The sequence below is a fragment of the Perognathus longimembris genome, chromosome 20 (assembly GCF_023159225.1).
Source record: "Perognathus longimembris pacificus isolate PPM17 chromosome 20, ASM2315922v1, whole genome shotgun sequence".
Taxonomy (NCBI): domain Eukaryota; kingdom Metazoa; phylum Chordata; class Mammalia; order Rodentia; family Heteromyidae; genus Perognathus; species Perognathus longimembris.
The window spans coordinates 45,929,404-45,956,161 of NC_063180.1; the positions used below are offsets into that span (position 1 = coordinate 45,929,404).

At 60.9% G+C, this 26,758-nt stretch overlaps 1 protein-coding gene across 1 annotated transcript in view; it reads left to right on the forward strand.

The window, feature by feature from the left end:
* The window catches only part of Tbc1d2b (TBC1 domain family member 2B), a 44,371-nt gene that overhangs the window by 16,879 nt on the left and 734 nt on the right, over positions 1 to 26,758 (forward strand). Inside the window, 7 exon segments of the mRNA XM_048369087.1 lie at positions 10,200 to 10,353; positions 16,732 to 16,823; positions 16,825 to 16,901; positions 23,124 to 23,287; positions 24,687 to 24,892; positions 25,854 to 26,093; positions 26,095 to 26,235. Of these exon segments, the coding sequence (XP_048225044.1) occupies positions 10,200 to 10,353; positions 16,732 to 16,823; positions 16,825 to 16,901; positions 23,124 to 23,287; positions 24,687 to 24,892; positions 25,854 to 26,093; positions 26,095 to 26,235 (1,074 nt within the window).

The following is a 26,758-nucleotide window of genomic DNA, read 5'->3' on the forward strand; positions in this document are numbered from 1 at the left end:
GCTGGAAAACCTCCTGACACCCCCTCCTGACTGGAGCCCACCCCCGGGTTCCCTCCCCCGGGGCGAGGGGAGGAGTCTGGGACTCTGCTCCCTCCCCCACCCCGCTTCCTAAAATGTCATTTTAAGCCAGTCGTTCCTGGTCCTGTGTTGAGTCAGAAAGCAGCCGGGGAGGGGAACCTTGGAAGCGTTGCAGGACGTGTGGACACCACCGAGGCTGCGGTTGAGCCCGCCCTGGCTCTGGCACCGGAGGGCTTCGCGTGGTCTCACCCTGGCTCATCAAACCTCTCGCATGGTGCAATGGCCGAGCTGATGAGGCGGCAGGGAGAAGCAGGAGCCCTGGGTCACTGCGGGGGAGGGGGAGGGGTGGCCCGTTCCCTGTGAAACTGAAAGCATGTCCGCGCGTCCCCGGCGGGGGGAGGGGGGCCACGGGCGTCCACGCGTCCCCAGTGGGGGGAGGGGGGCCACGGGCGTCCGCGCGTCCCCGGCGGGGGGAGGGGGCCAGAGAGAGGCCGGGCCACGCCTTGTCCTTCTCCTGTGTGCTGTGTGAGAGTGACCGTGGTGAGATCGAGGTTCGAAAGCCGGGGAAAGTGAGGCGGGGCCCTGTTTGCGGGGACCGGAGGCTTGTGAGATCACTCCCGTCCTGGAGGGAGCCGGAGGGAGCATCGAGTCCTGCTTCGCCTTCTCACCGTCTGGCCCTGGGCCAAGGCAGCTTTCACAATCTGCCTGGGGGGGAAAATGCATTTTTTTCCCATTGATCCTGAGGCAGATCCCTGCAGATTGACCCCAGGCCTGTGGTTTTGCAGCACTCAAATGGAAAGCTGGAACCTAAGGTTATTTATTAAATTTGAGATAGTAATTTCACCTTTCTTTCTTTCTTTTCTTTCTTTTTTTTTTTTGGCAGTCCTGGTCCTTGAACTCAGGGCCTGAGCACTGTCCCTGGCTTCTTGCTCAAGGCTAGCACTCTGCCACTTGAACCACAGCACCACTTCTGGCCATTTTCTATATATGTGGTGCTGGGGAATCGAACCCAGGGCCTCATGTATACGAGGCAAGCACTCTTGCCACTAGGCCATGTTCCCAGCCCCCTCTTTGCTTGTTTAAAAGATATAATTTTGTTATTGAGGTGATATATAGAGGAGTTACCATTTCATAAATCTGGTAACGCATATATTTATTTTTATTATTATTATTTTGCTATTCCTGGGGCTTAAAACCTCTGGGCCTGAGCACTGACCCTGAGCTCCTTTGGCCAAAGGCTGTTGTTCTATCGCCGAGCCACAGCGCCACGTCTGGGTTTTTCTGTGTAGTTTAGTGGAGATAAGTCTCTCGGGGACTTTCCTGCCTGGGCTGGCTTGGAACCCCGATCCTCAGATCTCAGCCCCTGAGCAGCTGGGACGGTGGGCGCGAACCACCTGCACCAGACCACATGTATTTATTTCTTTTTTGGACAGTGTCACCCCGTCCTTTGCTTTCTCCGTTTTCCCCTCCCGTCCCTGCCCACAGGTTCCATAGTTCATTTCTCACATAGTGTCTAACGAACACTGTGATTGTATCGTCCACCCTGCCGGAGTTTGAACTCAGGCCTTATGCTTCCTCAGCTTATTTTGCTGGTGTCTGACACGTTACTACTTGAGCCAGGCCTCCAGCCTGCCTTTTGCTGGTTAATCAGAGGTAGAGTGTCAAGGACTTTTCTGCCTGGGCTGGCTTTGAACCTCTGTTCTCAAGATTTCAGTCTCCTGAGTAGCTAGGATTAGAAGCATGAGCCACTGTGCTCAGCGTGTAGTCTGTTTTCGATCTGAATTTTTTGGTTGTTATCAGGCCACCTGCAATAGTCTTGTGCTTTCTGTTGCTGGGGGAGGAATTACCTCAGAAGAGTTCATTATCACCAGTCATTGTATCTTGAGCTGGTGCTGCGGCCCACGCCTGGCATCCCAGCTACGCAGGAGGCCGAGACCTGAGGATTGTGGTTCGAAGCCCACCCAGTCAGGAACGTCTGTAAAACACTTACCTCCGGTGAACTTCCAAAAGCCAGAAGCGGAGCTGTGGCTCAAGTGGTAGAGGGCTAGCCTTGAGCACAAAAGCTCAAGAACAGTACTCAGGCTCTGAGTTCAAGCTCCAAGAATGGTACCTCACACACGCACACACACGCACACACACAGACTATGATAGATCACCTTTACAACAACACTTAAGTTAGAAAAAGAAGCTGGACGTGGGCTTGTGGCCCGAGGGGTCGAGGGCCAGCTTTCGGCAGAGCTCTGGGGGTCACCCGGCTGCTGGTTAAGCTCTGGGACTGGCCTGGCAAACAGAGAAGGTAAAAGCGTGGGCCTTCCATGGCGGTCTGTGAGGTGTGCAGACATAACCTACACACGTGTGTGTGTGCGCGCGTGTGCGTGTGAGCTCCCTTCCCATCTGTGTCAGCGTTGCCGCGCGGGGCGGGCAAGGCCGCGAGGGTGGAGTGTGCCCCCCACCCCTCCCCCCAGGGTGGGGGTGTGTGGGGGTGTCTGGAGGCGTCGGGAGCCGACTGTGCTGGAGCACGGCCCCCTCCACACGCCTGCCCGTGACCTGCCTGTCCTCAGGTCGGGACTGCGGCTGAGAGCACCCACGGGAGGCGCTTGCCTCTCTGCCGCCCGTCCTGGGGCTTGAACCCAGGGCCCGAGCACGGCCCTCGGGCTCTTTGGTTCAGTGCTAGCGATCTACTGCGTGGATTCACAGCACCACTTCCAGTTGGGTGGTTCATTGGAGACCAGAGTCGCACAGACTCTCCTGCCCAGGCTGGCTTTGAACCACGGGCCTCAGATCCCAGCCTTCCAAGCAGCTGACTGGCGTGCGCCCCCCACACCCAGCTCGGGGAGGCGCGTTAGAGGCGGGGGCCTTCAGAGGACTCTGCGCCGGTGGGAAGTAGCTTCTAGGGCGAGGGCAGTTTTTGACCCCGTGCCAACTTCAGGACTTTTAAGTAGAGTTTCGCTGTAGCTCGAGGTCATCAGCGTTCCGGCGTTTGGGGAAGAACCCGAGAGGAACTTCCGATTCCTGCCAAAATGCTGAGAGCAGCTTTTGTGTTCAGCACACGCCCTCATCTTTCTTTCTCGGACCGTCGCGTGGTGCCGGCTGGGGTTGAATCGGCGTGGCGGGCTGTGAGGTCTTGGTGCAGCAGCAGCAGACCACAGTTGCTCCCTCACCAGCTCTCGTCGCGTGCCGACATCTCTCCTGAGCTTAGCACCTGTGCCGCACTTCACCCTGGGAGCAGTACCACCGTGGGGCCAGGGCGGGGTGTGTGTGTGTGTCTGATTATTATTTCCCTTTGCCAATGGGAAATCTGAGGCGTGATGGCTTCCCACAGCTAGCAGGTGACAGAGCTGGGATCTGAAGCCAGTTAGATTAGGTTTCAGGGTCCACAGATAGATGAATGTTATTCTGAAGATTATCTCAAGGGTTAAAACGATCCGAGTGAAATTGGGCGCCGGTTCCCAGCTTATAATCCTAGCGACTCAGGAGGTTGAGATCTGAGGACTGTGGTTCAGAGCCAGCCAAGGCAAGAAAGTCTATGAGACTCTGTATTTCTAATTAATTACCAATAAAGCTACAAGTGGCGCTGTGTCCCCAGTGGCAGAGCACTAGCCTTCAGCAAAAAACGCCCAGGGACAGTGCCTACGTCCTGAGTTCAAGCCCCAGGACAGGCACAAAAAAAGAGAGAAGATTGTAGAGTGAAAGCTAGTGTCTGGTACAGAGTAATTATTTAGCTGATATTATCTAATATTATTACTAATGTGGCAGCACAGATTAAGAAAGACTACAACTTAATTCAGCTTTATAAAGAAAATTAGTGTGTATACTTACAGGTAGAAAAATCCTTGGAAAGAAGTATGCCAAGGGGCTGGGAATGTGGCTTTAGTGGTAGAGAGCTCACCTCACAGACATGAAGCCCTGGGTTCGATTCCTCAGCACCACATACATAGAAAAAGCCAGAAGTGGCGCTGTGGCTCAAGAGGCAGAGTGCTAGCCTTGAGCAAAAAGAAGCCAGGGACAGTGCTCAGGCCCTGAGTCCAAGGTGCAGGACTGGCAAAAAAAAAAAAAAAAAAAAAGAATGTGCCAGCATTTTGGCAAAGGTTATTTGATGTAACTCTTTATGTTCCAAAGTCTCCATAGCAAATGTAGGTTGTTATTATTTGAAATCTAAGTCTAAAATGTATTTTTAAGAGGTCCTTGGACCTTGCATTTGATAGGCAAGGGCTCTGCCACTGAGCCTTGCCTTCAACTGAAATGTAGGTTTAAAATTAGTTAATGTTTGACTATATTGGTAGCATATATTGGTAGCGCGAGGGGCTTTCTTTGTGTTATTTCCACACGTGAACACAAGTGTACTTTGAAAACAGTTCTCCGTCAGCATATTCCCATTAAAGTCTCTTCTAATTTTTTTTTTTTAATTTAGGCCTGTAGTTGGACTTACGCCCAGGGTTAAGCTGGTACTCTACTACTTGAGCCACGCTTGCACTTCCTAATTGTTTATGTATTTTGGGGGTTGTAGGGCTTGAACTCAGGGCCTGGGGTGTCCCTGAGTTTTTCTGCCCCAGGTCAGCATGCTACCACTTGGAGCCACAGCTTCACTTGCAGGATTTTTGTTTTTGTTTTAGTCATGGGGCTTGAACAGGCGCTGTCGCTGAGCTCTTCAGCGCAAGGCTGGCGCTCCACCACTTGAGCCACAGCACCACTTCCAGTTTGCTGTGGTTCATTGGAGATGAGAGAGTTTTACAGACTTTCCTGCCTGGGCTGGCTTTGAACGGTGATCCTCAGATCTCAGCCTCCCGAGTAGCTAGGATGACAGGCCACTGGCACCCAGCTCCACTTACAGTTTTCTGGGTGGTTTTCTAAAGATAAAAGTCTTATGGACTTTCCTGCCCAGGATGGGTTGGAACCATGATCCTCAGAGCTCAGCCTCCTGAGTAGCTGGGATGACAGGCGTGGGCCACCAGCGCCAGCTCCAAGATGGATTTTTATCCTCCGTCTGTTGTAGGGCTTGAGCTCAGGGCCTTTGCTCTGCCTCTGGGCCTCTTTGTGCTTAAGGCTGGTGCTTTATCACTTGAGCTACTGCACCACTCCCCGTTAACTGGACATAAGGGTCTCTGGAAGACTTTCCTGCCTGGGCTGGCTTTGAACCTCGATCTTCAGGTCTCCTCCTGCGTAGCTAGGATGACAGGTGGGAGCCACCAGAGCCAGGCTAGAATGGAACGCATGTTTTTTAATGCGGGTGAGTGTGGATCACCCCTGCCAGCTAGGGCAGCGTGAAACTCTCCCATGTTCGGAGACTTGGAAACCTTTGGGTCCTTTGGCCTCTGAGTTTCCTTCTGGTGACACCCACACATTCACTCTGCCTTCTCTGAGGGTCCAGGAAGGCCTTTTCATGGCCGAGACCAGCAGCGTCAGGAGGTTGGAAGCTGCACCTCCGGCTGGTGCTCAGCCAGGAGCCGGCGTCCTGGAGCCGGGGGTGGGGGGGGGGCGGACAGGAGCAGCCGGAGGGGGTGGGGTGCTGGGGCGTGAAGGGTTTGGGGCTCAGCCCTCCGGGAGTGGCTTCTCCGTCTCGTCCACCGCTTGACGAGGCACCTGGAATCCATCTGCTTTGTTGGAGTCTCGTGGCCAGGATTGTGCTTCCATGTAGCTGTCCTGGACATCTGCCCTAAGACCTGGTTGTGAGTTGCGCCATTTTTTCCATCTCCTTAAGAAGTGATGGAAGTGGTTGCAGGAGTCAGAAAGAGACAGGAATAAATTTAACTCTATAGCCATGTGTTTTCCCCAAGCTGAGGACTGAACTCGGGGCCTTGCCCTTGCAGGCGGGTGGGCGGGTGGTGCTCTTCCCCTGAGCTGAGGACTGAACTCGGGGCCTTGCAGGCGGGCGGGCGGGCGGTGCTCTTCCGCTGAGCTGAGGACTGAACTCGGGGCCTTGCAGGCGGGCGGGCGGTGCTCTTCCGCTCTTCCATGTTTTAAGTTCATTGATTTATTCATCTCGTGGTTCTTAAAAATTCATTGTATTAGTTTGTTAAATCTGGAATCCCGCTTGAGTTAGTTTTCTATTATGAAAGGTTTCTCACATTGGCTATCATTCATGATAACAGTATTTCTTTCCATATGTTTGGCCATTTGTCCCAGTGCCATTGCTTACTAAGTAATACCTTCCCCAGTGATTAGATTTGAAATGTTACTTTAGGGCTGGGGATATGGCCTAGTGGTAGAGCGCTTGCCTCATATACATGAAGCCCTGGGTTCGATTCCTCAGCACCACATATACAGAAAACGGCCAGAAGTGGCGCTGTGGCTCAGGTGGCAGAGTGCTAGCCTTGAGCAAGAAGAAGCCAGGGACAGTGCTCAGGCCCTGAGTCCAAGGCCCAGGACTGGGGGAAAAAAAAAAAAGAAAAGAATGATACACATTCTGAAATGTTACTTAAGTTTTCTTATACATATCAGTTCTGTATTTTGATTTGTGGACAGTAGACTGCTGGGTCATTATTGTGGCCTTATAATCTACTTAACTACTTGTTAGGAAGGCAAAGACCCCCACCCCTTCTTATGTATCTATGTAGTTATTTATGTATTTATTGCAAGCCCTGGGGTTTGGGCCTGAGCACTGTCCCTGGCTTCTTTTTGCTCAAGGCTAGCACTCTGCCACTTGAGCCACAGCGCCACTTCCTGCTTTTTCTGTGTATGTGGTGCTGAGGAATCGAACCCAGGGCTTCGTGTGTGCAGGGCAAGCACTTGACCACTAAGCCAAATTCCCAGCTCTTTTATTTATGTTTTCACATAGCTCTAAGATGAAACTTAACATAAGTTTTGTAATCACCTCATACTTTGAAGAACCATTTTCAGACTTGTTTGAGTTTTGTTGTTTTCAGAGTTTGAACTCAGGGCCTGGGAGCTATCCTGGAGCTATTTTTGCTCACAGCCTCCTGGCTGAACTGTAGCTTCACCTACAGCTTTTTTGGTAGTTAATTGAAGATAAAGGTCGCACAGACTTTCTTCCTGGGTTGGTGTTGAACACCTGTAATCCAAGTTACTCAGGAGGCTGAGATCTGATGATTGAGCTGTGAAACCTGGGCAGGAAAGCCCATGAGACCCTTATCTCCAGTTGGCCACGAGAAAACTTACAATGGCGCTGTGGCTCAAGTGGTAGAGCGCTAGCCTTGAGGAAAAAAAGCCCAGGGACAGTGCTCAGGCCCTGAGTTCAAGTCCCGGGACGGGCACCCACAAAAAAGACACAGATGGACACCAGAGGCTTTCTGGCTATCTGCTGACTTTGCTCTTTCACTGCTGGCCGTGCCTTGTTACAGAATGCGCGTGTGTATGGGTGTGCGAGCTCTGGGAGAAGGCCCCGTTAAAGTGTCTTTCGCCTCCTGAGAGCCCCGAGAACCTGTCACGCCGCCCCTGAAGCCTTTCCTGGCTGCCTGGGGACTGGACTCGGGGTTCTTCGGGGTTCTCATGTTTATCTTTGGCAGCAGACCTCAGTCGCCGCCGGGCGGGTCTGCGTCGTGTGGACGGGATTCTGCTGCGCTCTCTCGGGGCGGGCTGGGAGGCGCGAACCGGCCCCTCCAGCCCGGGCGGACGCCGGGGCCTCGGGGTGTCCCGGGGGCAGAGCCTGGCCCCGCCCGCTTCCCGTGGCGATGGCGGCCTGGTGGCGGCGGGGGGCCTTGTTCCCCCCACCCCCCCCCCGCGATGGCTGGCTTGACCGGGGCCCTGTGGTCAGGGGCCGAGCTGCCGAGCCCGGCGGTGTGCGTGGCTCCCAGGCAGCGGCGGCCGGGCCGTCAGGCCGCGGGCAGAGCGGGAGCGTCACCTCTGCCCTGTGACCCCCGCTTGTCCAGCACGCCTCGCCAGTGGGGGTGACCGGGCCCCCACGCGCGGGCCGCCCAGCCCTGTCCATGACCTGCGCCTGCCGCCTCTTCTCGTCACAGTTTGGGCTCCTTGGATTTTAGTTGATTTTTTAAATATTTTGTTTTGTTTTGGTTTTTGGCCAGTCCTGGGCCTTGGACTCAGGGCCTGAGCACTGACCCTGGCTTCTTTTTGCTCAAGGCTAGCACTCTGCCACTTGAGCCACAGCGCCCCTTCTGGCCGTTTTCTGTCTATGTGGTGCTGAGGAATCGAACCCAGGGCTCCATATATACGAGGCGAGCACTTTACCGCTAGGCCATGTTCCCAGCCCAGTTGATTTTTTAAAGTCTATTTACCGCATGAAATTCAGTCCTTGCATACAGTCGTGCACGTTTGATCCGTCCCCTGATCTTGGTGCTGCCGTGACACCACAACAGGACACAGCTCCGTCACCGTCATTTCTGCGGGGCTGCCCTTCATCGCTAAGTGCTGCCACGCCGCCAGCCCGGGAAGCCCCGGGTTTGTTTTTGCTCCTGTAATTGTGTCTTTTTGTACTGCCACTCGGCGTGAGGCCTTTAGAATCTGGCTCTGTGTGTGTGCGTACCTGCGTGTGCATGTGCGCACACACACACCAGTAGCTGAACTCGGGGCCTGCACACTGTCCCTGAGCTCTTTTGCTCAAAGATGGCATTCTGCTGCGTGAGCTGCAGCTCCACGTGTGGCTTTTGCAGACTGATTGGAGGTAAGTGTCTCACAGACTCTTCTGCCCACACTGGCTTTGTTTGAACCCCGACCCTCAGATCTCAGCCTCCTGACTCCTGGGGTTACGGGTTTGAACCCCGACCCTCAGATCTCAGCCTCCTGACTGGCTGGGGTTACAGGTTTGAACCCCGACCCTCAGATCTCAGCCTCCTGACTGGCTGGGGTTTCGGGTTTGAACCATGGTGCTTGGCCTGGAGTCTGATTTCTTTTCCTTAGGTTGAGTTTAGTGTTCACACATGCGAATAATTTGATTCTTTTTATGGCTGAATAAATATTGAATTATGTGGGGGAAGCCATGGTGTGCCCACACACCAAGTGCAATATAATTCTGTACCGTTGGCGTGTTTGGGGCACTTGTCAACAAATTCTTTATTAACGCTCACATGCAGAATTTCGTGTGAATCTCTGTCTTTAGTTCTCTTAGGTGTGTCTGTAGGCATGGGGTTGCGGGGTCACTGGATGGGTGCGCATTTGACTCCAGAGGGAATCCCTAAGCTGCTTGCTGAGTAAGTAGCTGCTCGAAGGTCATGTGTCCAGCCGCAGCTTGTGGACGTTCTGTGTGCTCTGCTTGTAGTGTATTAACCGTTCTCATGCGGTGTCATTTGGGTGTTGTTGTGGATGCTGGAACTGGCACTTACTCAGCATTTCGCTCAAGACTGGCACTGTACCACTTGAGCCATGCCTCTTCTGGCTTTGTCCTGCTGGTTAATTGGAGATGTCAGTCTCTTGGGTTTGTCTGCCCAGGCTGACTTTGGAATATCAGTTCTCAGCCTCCTGAGTAGCGAGGTTCTGGGCGTGAGCCGCTGGTGCCCCGCCCGTGTGGCGTTTGGCCTGCCGTTCTCTGTGTGTTCTCTCAGATGCTGGCAGAGTGGAAATGTAATTGCCGATGTGTTTTGGCCAGGACACCGTCCATACCTCTTAAGATGGAACTTGCAGGTTCTCAGAGTGGATCAGTTCTCCCCGAACACCTACCTGCGTCAGTCTCTCGTCTTAGAAATAAGTAATTGCTGTTGACTTGACCAGCTCGGGCGGGCACCAGCTCCTGGTGCCGCAGGGACACCCCTCGGCTGTCCCAGCTCGGGCGGGCACCAGCTCCTGGTCCCGCAGGGACACCCCTCGGCTGTCCCAGCTCGGGCGGGCACCAGCTCCTGGTCCCGCAGGGACACCCTCGGCTGTCCCAGCTCGGGCGGGCACCAGCTCCTGGTCCCGCAGGGACACCCTCGGCTGTCCCAGCTCGGGCGGGCACCAGCTCCTGGTCCCGCAGGGACACCCCTCGGCTGTCCCAGCTCGGGCGGGCACCAGCTCCTGGTCCCGCAGGGACACCCTCGGCTGTCCCAGCTCGGGCGGGCACCAGCTCCTGGTCCCGCAGGGACACCCTGGGCTGTCCCAGCTCGGGCGGGCACCAGCTCCTGGTCCCGCAGGGACACCCTCGGCTGTCCCAGCTCGGGCGGGCACCACCTCCTGGTCCCGCAGGGACACCCTCGGCTGTCCTCAGGGTTCCTTTCCTAGTCTGCACTCAGACGTGGTGTCTGACGCCCGCTCTCCTCCCGCTGCCGTCCCTGACCCTGCCTTTCCCCCCTCTCTAGGCCCCCAATCACCAGCTCATGACTTACTGGCTGCAAGAGCTGCAGCAGAAGAGATGGGAATACTGCAACAGCCTGGACGTGGTGAACTGGGACAGCCGGACGTCGCCGACGCCTGGGGACTTGCCTAAGGGGCTTGTCGCCAGAGACACCACCGGTGAGGTGCAGGTTCCGGGCCCTGGAGCCCTTCTTTGTGTGTGGTGACTGGCCACAGCCGCTCAGCCTGACCGTGAGCGGGTAGGGAGTGGACCGTGAGCGGGTAGCGGGTAGGGAGTGGACCGTGAGCGGGTAGCAGGTGGACCATGAGCGGGTAGCGGGTGGACCGTGAGCGGGTAGCAGGTGGACCGTGAGCGGGTAGCGGGTGGACCGTGAGCGGGTAGCGGGTGGACCGTGAGTGGGTAGCGGGTAGCGGGTGGATCGTGAGCGGGTAGCAGGTGGACCGTGAGCGGGTAGCAGGTGGACCGTGAGCGGGTAGCAGGTGGACCGTGAGCGGGTAGCGGGTGGACCGTGAGCGGGTAGCAGGTGGACCGTGAGCGGGTAGCGGGTGGACCGTGAGTGGGTAGCGGGTAGCGGGTGGACCGTGAGCGGGTAGCAGGTGGACCGTGAGCGGGTAGCGGGTGGACCGTGAGCGGGTAGCGGGTGGACCGTGAGCGGGTAGTGGGTAGGGAGTGGACCGTGAGCGGGTAGTGGGTAGCGGGTGGACCGTGAGCGGGTAGCAGGTGGACCGTGAACGGGTAGTGGGTAGGGAATGGACCGTGAGCGGGTAGCGGGTGGACCGTGAGCGGGTAGCGGGTAGACAGCCCGTGGCCGCCCAGTGCTCGGAGCCATTCTTTCTCGAGCCAGGCCAGGCCAGCGCCAAGCAGCTCGCAGCCCTGGCGGGGGCCAGCGCACATAGCTGACGTGAGGACCCCACCCTTGACACCGGCAGCCGGCTTTCCACAACACCCCGGTGTGTTCACACCCGTGGGTGCCATCGGCCGGCAGTGGGGCCGGGAGGGGTCCCCAAAGCCCTCTGCTTGGGGTCCTTGAGGACCGCTTAGGGTGACCTTTCCCAAGCACTGATCTCACTTGGTTCTGGATTCATGGCTCTTTCGTAACTCGTAGAAATTCCTTGCAGTGTAGAGGTTATGCCCCGTGTGTGTGTGTGTGTGTGTGTGTGTGTGTGTGTTCTGGTACTGGGGCTTGAACTCGGGGCCTGAGCGCTGTCCCTGGCTTCAAGGCTAGCACTCTTCCACCTGAGCCAGAGCGCCCCTTCCAGCTTTTTCTAAGTAGTTCATTGAAGATAAGAGTCTCACAGACATTCCTGCCCAGGCTTCCAACCAAGGTCTGCAGATCCGAGCCTCTCGAGTACCTGGGATTGCAGGTGTGAACCACCAGCACCTGGCTGATGGTTTTTGGGGTTTTTTTTCTTTGTGCTGGTACGAGAGCTTGAATTTAGGGCCTGGGCACCGTTCTCGAGATGTTGTGCTCAAGGCTGCTCTGCCGCTTGAACCACAGCTCCGCTTCTGGCTTTTTTGGTGATTGGTTACAGCTGAGTCTCGCGGGCTCTTCCGCCTCGCCTGGCTTTGAGCTGTGATCCTCAGGCCTCAGCCTCCCGAGTCGGCAGGATGACCGGCGGGAGCCGCCCGCACCTGGCGGTCAGGTCACAGGCGGGCTTCCTGACGTGTTCCGGAAGGCAGGTGGCTCCCTAGAGGAATGGCGTGGGCCCCTGTTTTGTTCTAGAACCAGATGTCTTCCTGGACATCTTCCTCGTCCAGATCTGCCAGCCTTGCTTGGCTCGCCACGGCGTTTCTCAGCGGCGGCGTGGCCGGGCCCCCGCCCCCGAGGCTCTTCCCCACGCGCCCCGACTCTGTCAGGAGCTCGGGGTGGCTCCCTGCTTCAGGTCACTCCTTGTGTGACTCGCTGCTGCCGCCGACTGAGGGCTTAGGGGCCCCGGGAGCCGGGCGCGTGGAGGATTGAAGGAGGCGGAGGCGTCAGGGTCGGGGTCGGAAGCCAGCTCGGGCGGCGGGGTCTGCCGCACACTCCCCTCCAACAAGCCACTCGGAAAAAAGTCTGAACTGAAGACGTGGCTCGAGGGGCAGAGCACCAGCCTTGAGCGAGGAACCTCGGGGGCAGCGCGGGCCCGAGTTCACACTCGCAAAAGACCCCGCCGGGCACGCGCTCCGCGAGACGCAGCCTTGTACTCCAGTGTCCGAGTCCGCGGGGACGATGGACCGCACCGCGGCCGCCTCCGCGGTGGCCACGTCCCGTGTCCCGAGGGCACGGAAGACCCTCGGCGTGCTCTGCCCCCCCCGGGGCCCCACGTGTGCGGCTCCAGCAGACGCCGAGGCGCTGGGCTAAGCGGGATGGCCGCGGCTCGGTCTCCCGCCGTCCCCGGTGGCACGCGCCGGCCTGGGGGGCCGCGGGGCGGGCCTGGCCCCCGCAGCACAGCAGGCCTCTCTGGGGGGCCGCGGGGCGGGCCTGGCCCCCGCAGCACAGCAGGCCTCTCTGGGGGGCCGCGGGGTGGGCCTGGCCCCCGCAGCACAGCAGGCCTCTCTGGGGGGGCCTGGCCCCTGCAGCACAGCAGGCCTCTCTGGGGGGGCCTGGCCCCCGCAGCACAGCAGGCCTCTCTGGGGGGCCGCGGGGTGGGCCTGGCCCCCGCAGCACAGCAGGCCTCTCTGGGGGGCCGCGGGGTGGGCCTGGCCCCCGCAGCACAGCAGGCCTCTCTGGGGGCACACTTCCTGGCCGGAGGGGCGGGAGGGGGGCGGCTCCAGCTCCCGACCCCTGTGTGGGCCGAGCACAGCTCAGGGGTGACGGGCCGGATGGAGAGGCGGGGCGGCGAGGGGGGGAGGAGAGCACTGCGGGCTCACAGTGCGGGGGACGGGGGGGGGGGGGGGAGGCCCTGGCCTGTGGGGCTTGGTCCCGAGCACCGTGGACTGCCGTGCAGACACAAGGCGTTAGGCACCTGCCGCCTTCCCGGTGGCTCGGTGCCGACCCCTGGGCCGTCCCAGGTCGCGGCGCGGGAGGGGCCGAGGCAGGAAGTGAAGCAGAGGCGGCCGTTGAGCCCTTCCATTTCTCCATCGGCGAGAGCCTGGCTGCCACCGCCCTGCTGGGCCGGGCGCAAGCTCTGCTTGGAGAAGGCTGGGGTGAAGTCCTGCTGCCCTCGCGGGGACCCGGCTGCTCTACCGCTCTCAGGAGCGGGTAGCCGCTTCCGGCTCAGCGCTGCGTCCTTCCCGCCTGCCGGCTTTCCTGCTCCCCTCGCGGGGGGCCGGGGGCCCCTGCACCAGAAGGAAAGTGGCCCGGCAGCCCGTGGCTTGCGCATCACTGGCTGGGACAACCAGCATTTCTGCAGTGTGTGCTCTCGCAGCTGGTGCTGTCTGGTTCGTGTTTGGAGGGGGAGGAGAGCCGTTCTGGGGCTTGAACTCAGGGCCGGGCGGCTCCTGCTGAGCTGTTGTTTTTCTGGTCTTCCTCGTTGGGCCTGGGCCCCTCCCCCCGCGCCTGGCGCCCTCAGGACCCCTTCCCGATGGGCGAGGGGCTTCTTGGTCACGGGGGGGGGGGGCTGCCGCACACCTCCCCGAAGGCCCAGCCACCCGGCACGGGCGCCGAGTGGCTGGCCGCGGCAGTGCCCGCTTCCCGGCTCTGCCACGCCCGCCTGCCTGGCTCCGCCTGGCGCGCGCCCTGGTCTCTGAGACAAGGGGCTAGCCCGGCCTCTTCCCCTGCCTCCAGACCGCCCGGCCCCCGCCACCGCGCCCGGACAGAAGGCCCGCCCCGCCCGCCCCGCCCGCCCGGCCTTCGGAGTCGCCGCAGGGGCGGGCAGCCTCCCACCCGGCTCTGGGCTTCAGGGTGCCCCCCAGTCAGGCGTGGGAGTGGGCTGTGCTGCTGTGCTGCTGTGCTGCTGCTGCTGCGGGCTGTGCGTCTCTGCGGGCTGTGCGTCTCTGCGGGCTGTGCTGCTACGGGCTGTGCGTCTCTGCGGGCCAGCGCCGGCCACGCCTCCTGGACTCCGCCTCCTTGGCAGTGCTTGGGCCTTCTGGAGGCCTGTTCTAAGCAACTCCATCGGTGCTGCCCTCAGAAACTGCCGGCTTCTAAGTGACTCCACCATGTGCTGCCCACTAGAAACTGCCGGCTTCTAGGCGACTCCACCGTGTGCTGCCCACTAGAAACTGCCAGCTTCTAAGCGACTCCATCGGTGCTGCCCTCAGAAACTGCCGGCTTCTAGGCGACTCCATGGGTGCTGCCCTCAGAAACTGCCGGCTTCTAAGCGACTCCATCGGTGCTGCCCACTAGAAACTGCCGGCTTCTGAGCGACTCCATCGGTGCTGCCCTCAGAAACTGCCGGCTTCTAGGCGACTCCATCGGTGCTGCCCACTAGAAACTGCTGGCTTCTAGGCGACTCCATCGGTGCTGCCCACTAGAAACTGCCGGCTTCTAGGCGACTCCATCGGTGCTGCCCACTAGAAACTGCCGGCTTCTGAGCGACTCCACCATGTGCTGCCCACTAGAAACTGCCGGCTTCTGAGCGACTCCATCGGTGCTGCCCACTAGAAACTGCCGGCTTCTGAGCAACTCCACCGTGCGCTGCCTACTAGAAACTGCCAGCTTCTCGGGTTGCAGTGGCCAGCAGTTCTTCCCTGGTTGTGCTTTCACAGTTCATGGCGTTAGTGGGATACTCATTACAGGAGAAGCAGCGGAGCCAGACATGGCAGGGCACGCCTGTAAACCCAGCATTTGGGAGGCCAAGACAAGGAGGATCGTGAGTTCAAGGCCAGCCTGGGCTATTTAGGAAGACCCTGTCTCCACAAAACTGGAAAAAAAAAAAAAAAAAGAAAGGTATAGGAGTGCCTGCCTAGCTTGTGCAAGCCCCTGTGTTCAAGCCCCAGCATGGAAGGAAAAAACCAAAGAAGGAATGTGTGGATCTGACTGATTAATAGTAGATTCTGTTTGCAAACACGTTCTGGAGAGTTTATATCATTTTGGAGAATAGAAAGTATTTGTAGTAGGAAATGTTTGGAGCAAAATTTTCCTAAAGCAGTAAATTTTGGTGGGCGCTGTTAGCTCATGCCTGTAATTCGAGCTACTCAGGAGGCCGAGATCAGATGATTGAGGCTCAAGGCCCACCTGGGCAGGAAAATCCATGAGACTCTTACCTCCAATTAACAAACAGCTGGAAATGGAGCTGTGGCGCCAAGTGATAGAGCTCTAGCCTGAGCACAGGAGCGCGGAGACAGTGCCCAGGCCGAGCTCACACCCTAGGACTGCGCTACCAAAAAAGCAACCTCTGATCATGCAAAAAAGAACAACCCGTTCAGTCCTTATGTATTGCTTTCTTCATTTCCTGTTCCATGACTGCTTTCCTTCTCTGGTTGATAATACCTGCCCATCTTAGTTCTCATTCATGTAACAAGTGTCAGTGTCTGCAACTCGGCCCTGGCCCGAGCCCTGGAGGGGAAGGCTTGGGACTCGGCCCTGGCCTCAGCCCTGGAGAGGAAGGCTTGGCTTGGTCGTGGGACTCCGCCCTGGCCCTGGAGAGGAAGGCTGGGCTTGGTCGTGGGACTGGGCCCTGGCCTCAGCCCTGGAGGGGAAGGCTGGCTTGGTCGTGGGACTACGCCCTGGCCCTGGAGAGGAAGGCTTGGCTTGGTCGTGGGACTCGGCCCTGGCCCTGGAGAGGAAGGCTGGGCTTGGTCGTGGGACTCGGCCCTGGCCCTGGAGAGGAAGGCTGGGCTTGGTCGTGGGACTCGGCCCTGGCCCTGGAGGGGAAGGCTGGGCTTGGTCGTGGGACTCGGCCCTGGCCCTGGAGGGGAAGGCTGGGCTTGGTCGTTGGGCGCTGGCCTCTGGGGCGCTGGCCTCTGGGCGCTGGCCTGCGAATGCGCTGACGTCTGTCCGCGGTGCGTGCGCTTGCACGTCCGGTGCAGATTCTGGCAGAGAAGGAGTAGGACATGACCTGCCCCTTGCTGTGCTTTCCCCCTGGGACGCTCTGCCCCGCGCGGGTTCCGGAGCCGTGCGGGCGTGTGGAACGTGGCACACCGGGCTGTGCCCGGCGGCTGCCGATCCACAGGGCTGGAGACGGTCTTGACCTCTCCCCCCCGGCCAGTGCCGTCCAGGTCATCGGCTTCCTTTGAGAAAGGTAGGTGAGCATGGTTCACAGGTACCAGAGCTGCCCCCGGCTGGCTTTACCTGCTACACAGGGGAAGCGTGTCACCGTGCCAGGTGCTGGTGGCTCGCTCTTGTCATTCCGGCTACCCAGGAGGCCGAGATCTGAGGCTTGAAGTTTGACGTCAGCTCAGGCGGGAAAGTCTACGAGACTCCTATCTCTTAATTAACCAGCAAAAAGCTGAAAGTGAAATTATGGCTCAGGTGGTAGCGTCATAGAACGCCAGCCTTGACGGACAGTGCCTGGGCCCTGAGTTCAAGTCCCAGTACCAGCGTAAACACGGACGCACGTGTTATGGTACAGAGTTGAGATTGTCAGGCGCTGTATCACGTTGGTGTCTCCTGAGGACGGCAGGCCGGGTGTGGAAGCTTTGAGTCACTGACCTGCGGTTGGTTGCCTTTGTTTCAGATCTGGTTTACCCACATCCAGACGCTTCTGCAGAAAAAGCCAGAAATGTCCTTGCTGTGGAAACGGTCCCTGGAGAGCTGGTGGGTGACCAGGGCCGCCAGCCAGCCGGCCCCCGGCCACCCCCACGCCCTTAACTTCTACTCCCTGAAGCAGTGGGGGAATGAGCTCAAGTAAGTCTCCCGGAAGCGGCGTATTGAGCCACCGCAGGGTTTGTGGGAAATCGTTCTCCCTGACGTTTGTGCAGGTTCTTCACCCTTGCCGTCGTCCTGTCCCTCGGGCCTCCGTTTCTCAGCGGGTCAGGGGCGTGCCTCTTCTGCACAGGTGCCGTAAGTCGTGGCGCACGCGGGAGCTAGGTCAGATGATTGAGGTTTTACAGACTGAAACCGGAGAAGAGTTAGGTACGGGTCTGAACTCACAAGGCTCCCAGCCTGAGGCCTCGCTCGCTCCTCCAGACCCCAGGCCTGGCCCGGGGCCTGCGCGCGGCTTGCGCCTGGCCGCGGGGGGAGAACAGGCCTTCAGAGGAAGGCTTTCCTGAGATAGAGTCCACTCACCGTGCGGCCCACCCAGTGTGGGCAGTGCCCACCTAGAGTCCCAGCTACTCAGGCGGCGTCTGGGCGCTGAGGGTTGAGTTGCCAAGACAGATGGGGCAGAGAAATTCGTGAGACTTTTGTGTGTGTGGATCCGGGGGCTGGAACTCAGGCCTGGGCCCTGTGGCCGTGCTCGAAGCCTCGCACTCTGCCACTCGAGCCACGGCTCCTGCAGGTTTTCTGCCGGCTCACTGGAAGTAAGAGCCTCACAGTCTTTCCTGCCCAGGCTGCCTTTGAACCGTGATCCTCAGGTCTCAGCCTCCAGAGTAGCTGGGATGACAGGCGGGGGCCACCGGCGCCCAGCTTCATGAGACTCGTGAATCGCCGGTTAACTACCAAAAAGCTGGAAGTGGAGGCATGGCTCAAGGGGAGAGCGGAGAGTACGAGGCCCTGAGTTCAAGCTCCAGTATTGGCACCAAACACAAAAGTACTGTTGGGTTGATTTTAGGATGTGACGGAACTGTGCAAACCTCATCCCAGTCAATTGTAAAACGTGTTTTCTTTTTCTTCTCCGAGAGACTCCTGTGCTTTTGCAATCCCTTCCTATTCCTGTCCCCCCCCCCCCCCGCCCTCCATTTCCTTTTTCTCTGGTGTGTGTATTTCTGACCCGTCACAGGAGTGGAGGGCACACCGGCGGCTCTTGCGGGTGGCTTCCCAGCCTGCCTAGCGCTTCGGGCTCTGCCCGCGCTGGCGTCTCCGCAGCTGGGTGTCCCCAGGCTCCCGTGTGTCCGCTCCCCGTCGTTCCCCCTCCCCCTCCCCCGGCACTGAGGGTGGACCCCGAGCCCTGCCCCGACCAGCCAGGCCCCTGGCCCGCCCTTTAGTTATTGTGCCTGCCCTGGGACTTGAATGCAGGGCCTGGACTCTGTCCCGGAGCAAAAGGACTTTAGTACAAAAGTCCTGAAGGCTAGGGCTCCCCTGCTGGGACCACAGCTCCACTTCCGGCTTGTCAGGGCTTAATTGGAGATGGAAGCGTCATCCCTGCCTGGGCGGTGTGGAGATAAGATCACTCCCTTTTGCCTAGACTGGCCTCAAACTTAAGACCGCCTGTCTCTGCCGCCCCAGCAGCTGGGGTTACAGACAGGAGCCACCCCGTCTGACGAGCGGCTCCCATTGGGTGGATATGTTTTTGTTGGTGTTGTTTTGTGGCAGTCCTGAGGCTTGAACTGGAGGCCTGGGCGCTGTCCCTGAGCCTTTGTGCTCAAGGCTAGTGCTCTACCACTTGAACCACGGCTACTCTTCCAGCTTTTTGGTGGTTAACTAGAGGTAAGAGTCCCACAGACTCTCCTGCCTGTACTGGATTTGAACCTTGACCCTCAGATCTCAGCTGCCCGAGTAGCTGGCAGCACAGTATGAACCCCGAGTATCTAGCTCATGTACAGGCGTTTATGTGGATACGCTGCTTGACTTCTTTTCGATGCTGACTTAGAAGAGACCTAGAATGGCTCGGTCTTTGTGTGTGACTGTACGTGTGTGTGCACACGCGCGTGCACACGTGCGTCCTGGTCCTAGGGCTTGAACCCGGGACCGAGTGCGGTCCCTGAGCATTTTGTTCAAGGCTGAGACTCTGTCACTTGAGCCACAGCCCTTCTTCCAGTCGTTGGCTGTGTAATTGGAGGTGAGAATCCCACAGACTTTTCTGCCTGGACTGGCTTCAAACCGCTAGCCTGGGAGCTCAGTTCCCGGGGGCGGGGTGACGGCCGGGGTCACGGGGCCGCCTTGCCGGGTCTGGAGTGGCCGTCAGAGGAAATGCTGCTGCAGCGTGTGCGACCCCCCTCCCCCTCCCCCGCCCGCCCCCCCAGGTCTTCCTGTTCACCCCTGGGTCAGCTCCCCACTGGCGTGGACTTGTGGTTTTGGTTTGCGTTTCCCTAATGACGGAAGCCTGTGCCTCTCGCGTGGCCTGTGGCCTGGCCGGCCCCAGCCCTACCCTGTAGAGCCTCCGGCCGTTTCCCCTGCTGTCCGCTTCCTCTTGTTGACTTGCCTGTGTTTGGATTGAGGTGTTTAAGAAACACCTCCCTACAGCAGCTACCAGAGCCTCCGGAACCCGGGGAGTGCCAGACACCCCGAAACCTAGCAGCCTCCCTCCCTCCCTCCCTCCCTCCCTCCCTCCTTCCTTTTGTGCCAGTGCGTGAGCGTGCGTGTGAGCTGCGCCTCTGTCCCCTTCTGGCTCCGTGAGCAGCCTGCGCCCCTCGGTGCGGGCTCTGGGGTGGGGAAAGCCCCCCCCCCCCCCCGCTCCTCCGGAGCCTTGGATCTCGTGCTGGGTGGGGGCGCACGGTGGGCCTGTGCGGCCGGAGGCACAGTGCCGCAGGGGCGCGGTGACGAGACCTCGCGTCACCTCCAGGCCAGCCCGGGAGGCGGAGCTCGCTCCGGTCGCTGGGGCCCGGGCTGGGGCCTTGGACCCCCCCCCTTGCGTGGCCTGCCGCGGGGAGGGGCCTGGTCACCCCGAGGGCCGGCTCCCCGTGCCCCGTGTGCGGAGGGAGTTGCGTGGCCGCGGGTGGAGTGTCCTGGGTGCTGAGGGGTCACGGGGTCACGGATTCCCCTGCGGGCTCTGGTTCTGCACCCTGTCCAGCCAGGTGGAAGAACCTGGTTCACTGGAGTCACCCTGTCCCCTGCCGGGACCACTGCTTGCTTCCGCCTTGCCGTCATTTCATGTTGTCTCCCCCTCCCCCATCCTCTCCCCTCTCCCCTCCCCCTCCCCCATCCTCTCCTCCTCCCCCTCCCTCTCCTCTCCTCCCCTCCCCCTCCCCCATCCTCTCCCCCTCCCCATCCTCTCCTCCTCCCCCTCCCCATCCTCTCCTCCTCCCCCTCCCCCTCCTCCATCCTCTCCCCCTCCCCTCCCCCCTCCCCCTCCCTCTCCTCCCCTCCTCTCCTCCCCTCCTCCCTCTCCTCTCCTCCCCCTCCCCCTCCTCCATCCTCCCCTCCTCCCTCTCCTCTCCTCCCCCTCCCCCCCTCCTTGTCCCTGTGTCTGGCTCCTTGGGAGGATGAATCTGAGAAGTCGAGTTAATTTGCATATGGGAGGTCACGCCCTTTATCAGGATGGCTATGGCCAATCAGGGACCTTCTCCCCCTGTTGCTTATTTTTCCACGACCGGGGATCTGAGGCGAGAGCTGAGTGGCTGATCCTGGGGTGGCCTGTCACCCTCCTGTCCTCATGCCCCAACAACTCAACCCCCTCATGTCCTTCCACCCCTGGAAAGGTGCCCGTGCAGAAACCAGGCTGGCAGGGAGCCATCTCTGATTGGATTCCAGCGCAGGTCACTGGCCTGCCGAGACCCTTGTGTGCGGTCTCTACACTGGGGAAGATGGCGGGGGGGTGGGGGGGGGCGTTGCCTCCGGCAGGGGGTCCTGTCGCCTGGCAGAGCCTGATTGACCGCCTGGAGTCAGAGCAGCCATTGTCAGAAGCCGGCCCAGTGGAGCCCAGAGCGCCTGTGCAGGTGGCCGTGGGGGCCTCCGCCCGCCGCCTGGGTGCCCGTGCCTGGGAGAAGCCCGCACGCGACTCCCTGCTGCGCGGTCAGACGCGGAGGCGCTCCGGGGACTGGCTAAGCAGTGTTTCAGCCCTTCCTCCCCGAGCAAGAACTTGAACTCGGGGCCCGGAACGCTCTTGGTTACTTGCTGATCGTGGGTGCTCTGCTGCTTGAGCGACACTCCAGCCTGGCATTTTGTTGATGAACTGGAGCTGGGGTTTCTCTTCCTGTCCTGCCTTGGCGTTGGTCCTCAGAGCCAGGATTGCTGGCATGAGCCCCCGGGCTCTTGTTGGAAGGGCACCATTCTGAGGCTTCAGCTTCTTTTCCCCTGTAGAACTTCTCGGTGGAGGAGGGGAGGGCGGTCCCAGGTTTTAAATTCAGGACCTTGTACTTCCTGGGCTTCCCCCCCACCCACAGCTGGTGTTCTGGCAATCAAACCCTACCTCCGATCCAGCATTTGGCTGGGTACTTGGAGATGGGGTTTTATGGACTTCCTCCCGGGGCTGGCTTTGAACCTCGACCCTGCAGGTCTCAGCCTCGTGAGATGGTGGGTGTGAGCCGCTCGCCCCGGGCCAGCCTGACGGTTGAGACAGGATCTCGCTCGCGGCTCTGGCTGCGGCCTGGCCCAGCCTGCCTGTGTCGGCCTCCCCACCGCGGCTCCCGGTGGGAACGCACCGCGGCGCGGCCCCATCCTTCCGCGTCCGCGCTGGCCTGGCCCTCTGGCGGGCGCTCGGGGCACTGCCATGGGTGATTCGCATCTGTGGGTTCTTTCAGTAGTGTAGCTGCACGTGGGTCGTCATGAGTAACCTGTTCATGATATGTGATGATAATCCACTAAGGGGGCTGGGGGTACGGCCTAGCGGCACGAGTGCTTGACTCTCATACATGAGGCCCTGGGTTCGATTCCTCAGCACCACAGACACAGAGAAAGCCAGAGAGGGCGCTGTGGCTCAAGTGGCAGAGTGCTAGCCTTGAGCAGAAAGAAGCCAGGGACAGTGCTCAGGCCCTGAGTTCAAGGCCCAGGACTGGCCAAAAAAAAATAAATAAATAATCCACTAAGACTTTCAGGCGTGCCCCTCATTCCTCAGTGTCCTCCTTCCGTGTTTAGAAGCGTCTCCGTGAACCTGCAACTGGAGGAAGCACATTCCACACACAGCAGGAACCTGCCGGGCTGGCGTCCCAGGGAGCCATGCCAGGAGAGCACGGGCGCCCGCTGGCACCCGGCGTGCCGGACGCTGGGGGGCCTGTCCCCTCCCCCCACGCGGGTGCCGGGGGGGCCCCGTCCCCTCCCCCCACGCGGGTGCCGGGGGGCCCTGTCCCCTCCCCCCATGCGGGTGCTGGGGGGCCCCGTCCCCTCCCCCCACGCGGGTGCCGGGGGGCCCTGTCCCCTCCCCCCCATGCGGGTGCTGGGGGGGCCCCGTCCCCTCCCCCCACGCGGGTGCCGGGGGGCCCTGTCCCCTCCCCCCCACGCGGGTGCTGGGGGGCCCCGTCCCCTCCCCCCACGCGGGTGCTGGGGGGCCCCGTCCCCTCCCCCCACGCGGGTGCTGGGGGGCCCTGTCCCCTCCCCCCCATGCGGGTGCTGGGGGGCCCCGTCCCCTCCCCACACGCGGGTGCCGGGGGGCCCTGTCCCCTCCCCCCCATGCGGGTGCCGAGGGGCCCCGTCCCCCTCCCCCCCATGCGGGTGCTGGGGGGCCCCGGCCCCTCCCCCCCACGCAGGTGCTGGGGGGGCCCCGTCCCCTCCCCCCCATGCGGGTGCTGGGGGGCCCCGTCCCCTCCCCCCACGCGGGTGCTGGGGGGCCTGTCCCCTCCCCCCCCCATGCGGGGTGCTGGGGGGCCCCGTCCCCTCCCCCCCCGACGCGGGGTGCTGGGGGGCCCCGTCCCCTCCCCCCACGCGGGTGCCGGGGGGGCCCCGTCCCCCTCCCCCCACGCGGGTGCCGGGGGGCCCCGGCCCCTCCCCCCACACGGGTGCCGGGGGGCCCCCGTCCCCTCCCCCCCACGCGGGTGCCGGGGGGGCCCCGGCCCCTCCCCCCACACGGGTGCTGGGGGGCCCCGGCCCCTCCCCCCACGCGGGTGCTGGGGGGCCCCGTCCATACTCTCGTGGCCACTGTTGCAGGGCTGCTCCTTGGGCGCCTGCGTGAGGCGTCCTTTGGGAAATGCTGGGGGACAGCTCCCCAGGCAGGCCTCTCCCCTCAGACGCCGCTGACCACCGTGCCCCGCCATGCGTGGAGGGACTTCCTGTGTCCACGTCCTCGCCGGCGTGTCATAGTGGCCCGTTCCGTCCACGTGGAGACGGCTCCGTGTTCCTTGTCCTTATTAGAATCGCCCATTTCTGTCTTCCCTCCAGGAATTCAATGTCCTCCTTCCGTCCCGGGAGGGGGCAGAGCGACAGCCGGAGGACCGTGTTCTACACCCACGAGGAGTGGGAGCTGGTAGAGCCCCCCCCGAAGGACCTGGAAGAGCCCGGGGTGCCCGAAGAAAAGAAGAGGCCCATGCCTGAGGGGAGCAGAGGTACCGCCCCCCCGCCCCCCCGCCCCCCCGCCCCCCGTGCCGCACTCGCGTGCCCCTTACCCACCCTGCGGGACACACCTCGCCGGCAGCTGGAAGCCCGCCGGGGGCCTGAGCTCTCTGCATAGATGGAAAGCAGAAAGGCTGGGCAAACAAAGGGGTGTAAGGAACAGCCGGGCGCCAGCGGCTCACGACCGTCATCCGAATTGCTCTGGAGACTCAGATCTGAGGATCACAGTTCAATGCCAGTCTGGGCAAAACCAAGTCCAAGAGACGCCTGTCTTCAGTGAATCACCAAAAAGCCAGAAGTGGAGCCGTGACGCAAGAGGTCAAGTGCTAGCTTTGAACTCACACACACAGCGCCCAGGCCCTGAGTTCGAGCCACAGGGCTGACACCATCCTGTCCGTAGGTTAGAAACTTAGCCACTTCTGTCCTGTCCTGTCCAGAGACAGAATGCATGGAAGTCAGGCTGCTCTTGATGGAAAGACGGACTTGAATCACGTTTTGCTTGTGGAGACTGGAGATGCCCTGGAAAGAAGGGAATGCGTGTGGTCCATTGTGTGTCCACTTTCCATTACTGTGACAGACGCCTGAGATAGAGCCACTGGTGTGAAAACAAGCTTTATTTTAGCTCGCAGTTTTGGGGAGCTTCTGGTCCACGACCCATTGGCCACATTGTTTTGGGCTTTGGTGGCACCTCATGGCGGAAACGTGACAGAGCAAATCCACAAATGCGTCCGGCATGCATGGCCAGGAAGCAAAAGAGAAAGGCAGAAGAAGGGGGGGTCCCACTTTTCACGGACAGGTCCTGCACTCTGAGGCCCCTTCTGACAGTGCCCGCGCTGGGGGTGACGCCTTCACACGGGGGCTTGAACTTGGGGCCTGGGCACTGTCCGTGAGCACTTTTTTTTTGCCAGTCCTGGGGCTTGGACTCAGGGCCTGAGCACTGTCCCTGGCTTCTTTTTGCTCAAGGCTAGCACTCTGCCACTTGAGCCACAGCGCCACTTCCGGCCATTTTCTGTCTATGTGGTGCTGGGGAATCGAACCAGGGCCTCATGTATACGAGGCCGAGCACTCTTGCCACTAGGCCACATCTCCAGCCCCCCCCCCCCCCCCCCCCCGTGAGCACTTTCGCTTGGGTGACTAATTGGAGATACGAGTCTCATGGGGACTTTGCCCAGGCTGGTTTTGAACTGTGACCCTCAGATCTCAGGAGTGAGCCGCCATTGCCTGGCTATTATTTTTTTTTGAAGTGATGTAACGGCAAGTCTTCAAGGCCTGTTGGTCATCCTCTGGCTCCGGGGGGCTGCGTCCTCTGCGTGTGCGCGGGCATCATAGGTGACGGCGAGTTCCAGATGGTGGGCGTGGCTTGCTCCACTCGCGGGGTTTGTCTCTGTGCAGGCGTCGCGGGCTCCGGCTTCCCCTACAAAGGAAAGCGACCTCTGAAAGACATCCTCGGGTCGTACCGGAACCGTCACAGCACGGGCGACCCTCCGGGCGAGGGCACCTGCGGGGCTGTCCCCAAGCCTGCCGCCGAGATGCAGCTGCAGCTGCAGAGCCAGCAGGAGGAGCTGGAGCGGCTCAGGAAAGACCTGTCCAGTCAGAAGGTAGCCATGGCGGCGGGGGGGGGGGGGGGGCTCCCCGCAGTGGGGCTTGCTCGGGCGGCCTCTTCCTGCGGCCCACATCTGGGGCCTGCCCGGCCAAGGGACAGGGAAGGGGTCTGGCCAGAGCTCCCAGGACAGTGCTCTCAGACACGGCCTCGTAAACAGTGCGCTTCCTCTCTGAGCTGCTCAGCACTTCAGGAAGTTTACATTCCACCCCCCCCTTTTTTTTTTGCCAGTCCTGGGCCTTGAACTCAGGGCCTGAGCACTGTCCCTGGCTTCTTCCCGCTCAAGGCTAGCACATCTGCCACTTGAGCCACAGCGCCACTTCTGGCCGTTTTCTATCTATGTGGTGCTGGGGGAATCGAACCTGGGGCTTGGTGCATGCAGGCGAGCGCTCTACCTCTGCGCCCCATTCCCAAGCCCTTTCTTTTTTTGTTTTTGGACATGGAGTGTTTAATACGTAGCCCAGGCTCCGACTTAAGCCCAAGGCGTGAACCTGGAGCTCTCCTGCCTCCGCCGCGCTGCTGCTGGGATTACCGGCGCGCACATCCTGTGCTGGGCCTTGCGGATTTCCCTCCCCACACGTGTGCGTTGGTGCTGGAAACGTGACCAGGAACGTGGCTGACTGCAGCTGCCTTGGTCTCCCGTTTCCCTCCATTGTTCTCCACGGACAGTCTTCACGGAGTAAATACTTTTCTTCCTTTCTATTTTTGAGCTCTTTGAAGAGGAAGTTCAGTGTGAAAATGTTTCCAGTAAAGGCTCCCTCTGCGTTTCCTCAATCTCCAGTGCCCTGATGTCTGCTTCTCTCCCCCTCCCTCCCCCGGTCCCCCTCCCCTGTCCCCTCCCCCTCCCCCTCCCCCTCCCCTCCCCCTCCCCTCCCTCCCCTCCCCCTCCCCTCCCCTCCCTCCCCCTCCCCCTCCCTCCCCCGTCCCCCTCCCCCTCCCCCCCCCCCGCCCGGCTCCAGGAGCTGATCCGGCTGCTCCAGCAGACCGTGCGCTCCTCGCAGTACGACAAGTACTTCAGCGGCGACGGCGGCGGCGGCCTCGGGGAGGGGGGCGGGGGGCGCGCGGGCGCTGCTGCACCAGAAGACGAGCAGCTCCTGGGCCTGAGCGGGCAGCTGGAGCGGGCGGCGCTGGAGAAGGAGGGCCTGCAGCGGGAGGTGGGGGCGCTCACGCGCCGGGTGGGCGAGCTCAACGAGCGGCTGGGGCATGCTGGAGGAGACCATCCGGGCCAAGGACGAGGTCATCATGAAGCTCAGCGCGGGCGCCGCGCCCCCCGCCCCCGGGCCCAGCCCCCCCTCCACCCCCCCGGCCGGCGGGGACCAGCCGGAGCTGGACAGGCTGCGGGTAAGCGCCGTCCCTCCCCCCCCCCCGCCGTCCCCCCCGCCGTCCCCCCCGCCGTCCCCCCCACCGTCCCCCGCGGCCTCCGCGCCCCTGCCCCGCGCGTGGCTGTTCCCCGGAGGCCTGCGTGCTCCCCCCCTCCCCTCTCCCCACTCCTGGTGCGTGCAGCCTCGTGCGTGCTCCCCTCTCCTGGTGTGTGCTCACGGCCTCGTGCGTGCTCCCCTCTCCTGGTGTGTGCTCACGGCCTCGTGCGTGCTCCCCTCTCCCCTCTCCTGCTGTGTGCTCACGGCCACGTGCGTGCTCCCCTCTCCACGGCCACGTGCGTGCTCCCCTCTCCACGGCCACGTGCGTGCTCCCCTCTCCACGGCCACGTGCGTGCTCCCCTCTCCACGGCCACGTGCGTGCTCCCCTCTCCCCCTCTCCCCACTCCTGGTGTGTGTGGCCACATGTGAGACGTGGCACCCAGCCCTCGTGGCACAGTCACAGCTGCCGGAAGCACCTGCAGGATGCGGGGGGGGGAGCCCCGTGG